Consider the following 2,500-nt stretch of genomic DNA (forward strand, 5'->3'; position numbering starts at 1 on the left):
TCTGGTCTAGGAGGGTGAACCTTCTCTAACATTGTCTACATATAAACAACACAAAAATAATAAAAATAAATAAATACATAAATACCACAAACAATCCCATACTTGTCAACAAATTTAACACAAAAATAATTAAAAAAAATAGATAGGAACTATTTGCTCTTAACATTTTACAGTATCTCAAAAAGTTGAGAGTTTAGCTTATATTGACAAAGTGGCAAATTTGAGGTGAAAGATTGCACCGTGTAATCGGAGGCGTTGGATGGGGAAAAGGGAAGAAAAGATGTGGCTGCTGCTTCAATGAAGAGCCTTCTTCTTCCGCACGTGCATGAACTGCCCAGGTGCGCCGGAGACTCGTCGGGGCTCCGGTTTGCGTTGACCCGTGATGGCGGATGATCGGACGGCGGTGAGAGTTTGGCACGTGGGGTTCTGTTGGATGAGCATCGAGCGCTGGGAGAAAGAGATGATGATGACGAACAAGAAAGGATCATTTCTTTGTGGTCGTTGTGCAGTCAAAGGATTACGTGACCCATGTTATGCACACTTTTCTTTCTTTTTCAACTTTTTATGAAAAGAAACAAAGGATAATTTACGTGATCCGTTTTGTTCTGTTTTCCTTTTAATCACAAAATATGACCAAAAATATTTTTTTAAGTCGATCGTCTCTTTTTAATTTTTTCTGCAGATGTCCAATTGAAGGAGGAAAAATTTTAAGCACGATATGAATCAACATTTTATCTTTAGCAGAAAATTTATTGTTTGTAGAATCAAAATTGGGCCAAGGATTCTCCCCAATTTAGATACTTCATTGGTAGGGCATGAATTTAACATAAAATAGTAGTAAGTGTGCAACATTAGGGCCTCACTGATCATTCAGAAACTTGAATATCACATCTTCTATGATGGATGATATAAATCACGTTATAACCAAGAACACAAAATTTGGCCAATTTTAGTTTATTTTCAGAGAAAGATCTCGACATCTTTGACTTCGGAAAAGCAAGCGCCATTCTATCAAATGCGGATTCCTTGTCTAAAAATGCACGCAATTATCCGCGACAGCTCTCTAAGCAGCTGTATTGTTATTGTTACCATCATCTACGGTGCTTTGATCCTCGGATGAAGTGTTGGTATGGCCACCCTCCACTGTAAGAAAGGCAGAATTGGTGCAAATGTTAAGCACTGTCTTTGACTAATACAAGGAGAATAAAACGGCAATGCTTTTGAAAATTGGATGTGTTTGCAACATGTATATACCTTCACACTCATCTGCAGGAGCATAAGCTGAACGCCTAACTTGCTGGTGTGGGGTTGGCTGATAGCCCGACGAAGACAAGCGAATAAAAGGGTAATTAAAACTATTCGTAACACGATCAAAGTATATATATTTTTTTAATAGCTTGACAAACAACCTAAGTACCGTGAAATACCTGCAACTTCGGACGAAGTGCTTCAGGTGGCCCTTTCGGTTTGTTTGCCCCTTGCTGTTGAACAAGTTAAAAACGAAAAGATGGACTTTTAGACAGTCAGGAATTTAAGTTTCAGATGCACAGGCAAGAGTAGAAAGCAAAGTTGCATTGAACTACAACTAATTAAGAGGAAGTTTGAAGTAAATGATGGTAATCAAAGTGAGTACCTTTCCTAGTGCCCAATCAGCAGAATCGAAATAAGCACGCTCATGGTCCTGGCAGCAAACAATATGTCTGTGTGGGTGATTCTCATTTTGAAAGAAACCAAACTAGATAAAATAATCTGAGACAGAGAGAGAGAAAAGAAAAGGAAAAATAAGAACCACAAGTACAAGCATTTACCTTTGATATCAAAGGAGGTTTCTTTAGCATTATTCCCCCATACTTTTTCTTGATTGTTTCCTCCTGCGGAAAACAGAACAGGATACATGGTGATCACTACCACATACGAGCAAGTTTTGAAGAAAACTCATTCCATCAATCATTTTGGCAATATAGGCGATAAAAAAATCCAAGCAATCAACTATTTCAATCATCAAATTTCCCCTTTTTAGATGTCATACCTATGATATCGACAAGGTATGGTGTCTAAAGTTTTTTGCAAAAATCACACAAGTTTAGCTTTCCAATAACTTTTATCATGAATCAGTTGATGTGGAAACAATCTGGCATTACATTTGGAATCTCTAATTCTATTTGTTTCGTTTGAGGATTCACTACAAAGTTCTTTGATTTCTACAAACCAAATCGAACAGGGTAATCGTATGCAAAGCAGAAACAAAATATACCTGTTGTTGAGGAGAAGGCATAGAATTGTCGTTGTTTTTATCTGAGGCAGGCACAGGATTTTCGTCACTTTTATCCGAAGAATTTAGCTCCTCCACAGAAATGTCACCACCAACCTGCTTTTCAGCAGCATTATCAGCAAGCTCTTGCACCTTTGGGTCCTCATTGTTGGTACCAGACATTTTTGGCTTTGGGTGCAGGTGACAACTTCTACATCAAAGAAAAATTACTCTTAACTCAATCACAAA

The 2,500-nt window shown here is 37.8% G+C and overlaps 2 protein-coding genes across 3 annotated transcripts in view; both read right to left on the reverse strand.

Annotated features, from left to right (window-relative positions):
- Positions 1–567, reverse strand: part of LOC21398759 (methyltransferase-like protein 7A) — a 7,586-nt gene extending 7,019 nt beyond the window's left edge. For both annotated transcript variants that reach the window (XM_024173661.1, XM_024173662.1), the window contains exons 1-2: positions 240–567; positions 1–35 (exon numbers count right to left, since the gene is read on the reverse strand). The exon at positions 1–35 is cut by the window's left edge and continues 61 nt beyond it. In XM_024173661.1, coding sequence (XP_024029429.1) covers positions 1–35; positions 240–488 — 284 coding nt within the window. In that variant the 5' untranslated portion in view covers positions 489–567. The remainder of the gene's footprint in view (positions 36–239) is intronic.
- Positions 568–770: 203 nt separating this feature from the next.
- The window catches only part of LOC21398760, a 2,791-nt gene continuing 1,061 nt past the window's right edge, over positions 771–2,500 (reverse strand). Inside the window, exons 2-7 of the mRNA XM_010110386.2 lie at positions 2,255–2,462; positions 1,809–1,871; positions 1,634–1,681; positions 1,428–1,481; positions 1,255–1,312; positions 771–1,143 (exon numbers count right to left, since the gene is read on the reverse strand). Of these exons, the coding sequence (XP_010108688.1) occupies positions 1,064–1,143; positions 1,255–1,312; positions 1,428–1,481; positions 1,634–1,681; positions 1,809–1,871; positions 2,255–2,434 (483 nt within the window). The 5' untranslated portion in view covers positions 2,435–2,462 and the 3' untranslated portion in view covers positions 771–1,063. The remainder of the gene's footprint in view (positions 1,144–1,254; positions 1,313–1,427; positions 1,482–1,633; positions 1,682–1,808; positions 1,872–2,254; positions 2,463–2,500) is intronic.

The sequence above is a fragment of the Morus notabilis genome, unplaced genomic scaffold (genome assembly GCF_000414095.1).
Source record: "Morus notabilis unplaced genomic scaffold, ASM41409v2 Scaffold503, whole genome shotgun sequence".
NCBI lineage: Eukaryota > Viridiplantae > Streptophyta > Magnoliopsida > Rosales > Moraceae > Morus > Morus notabilis.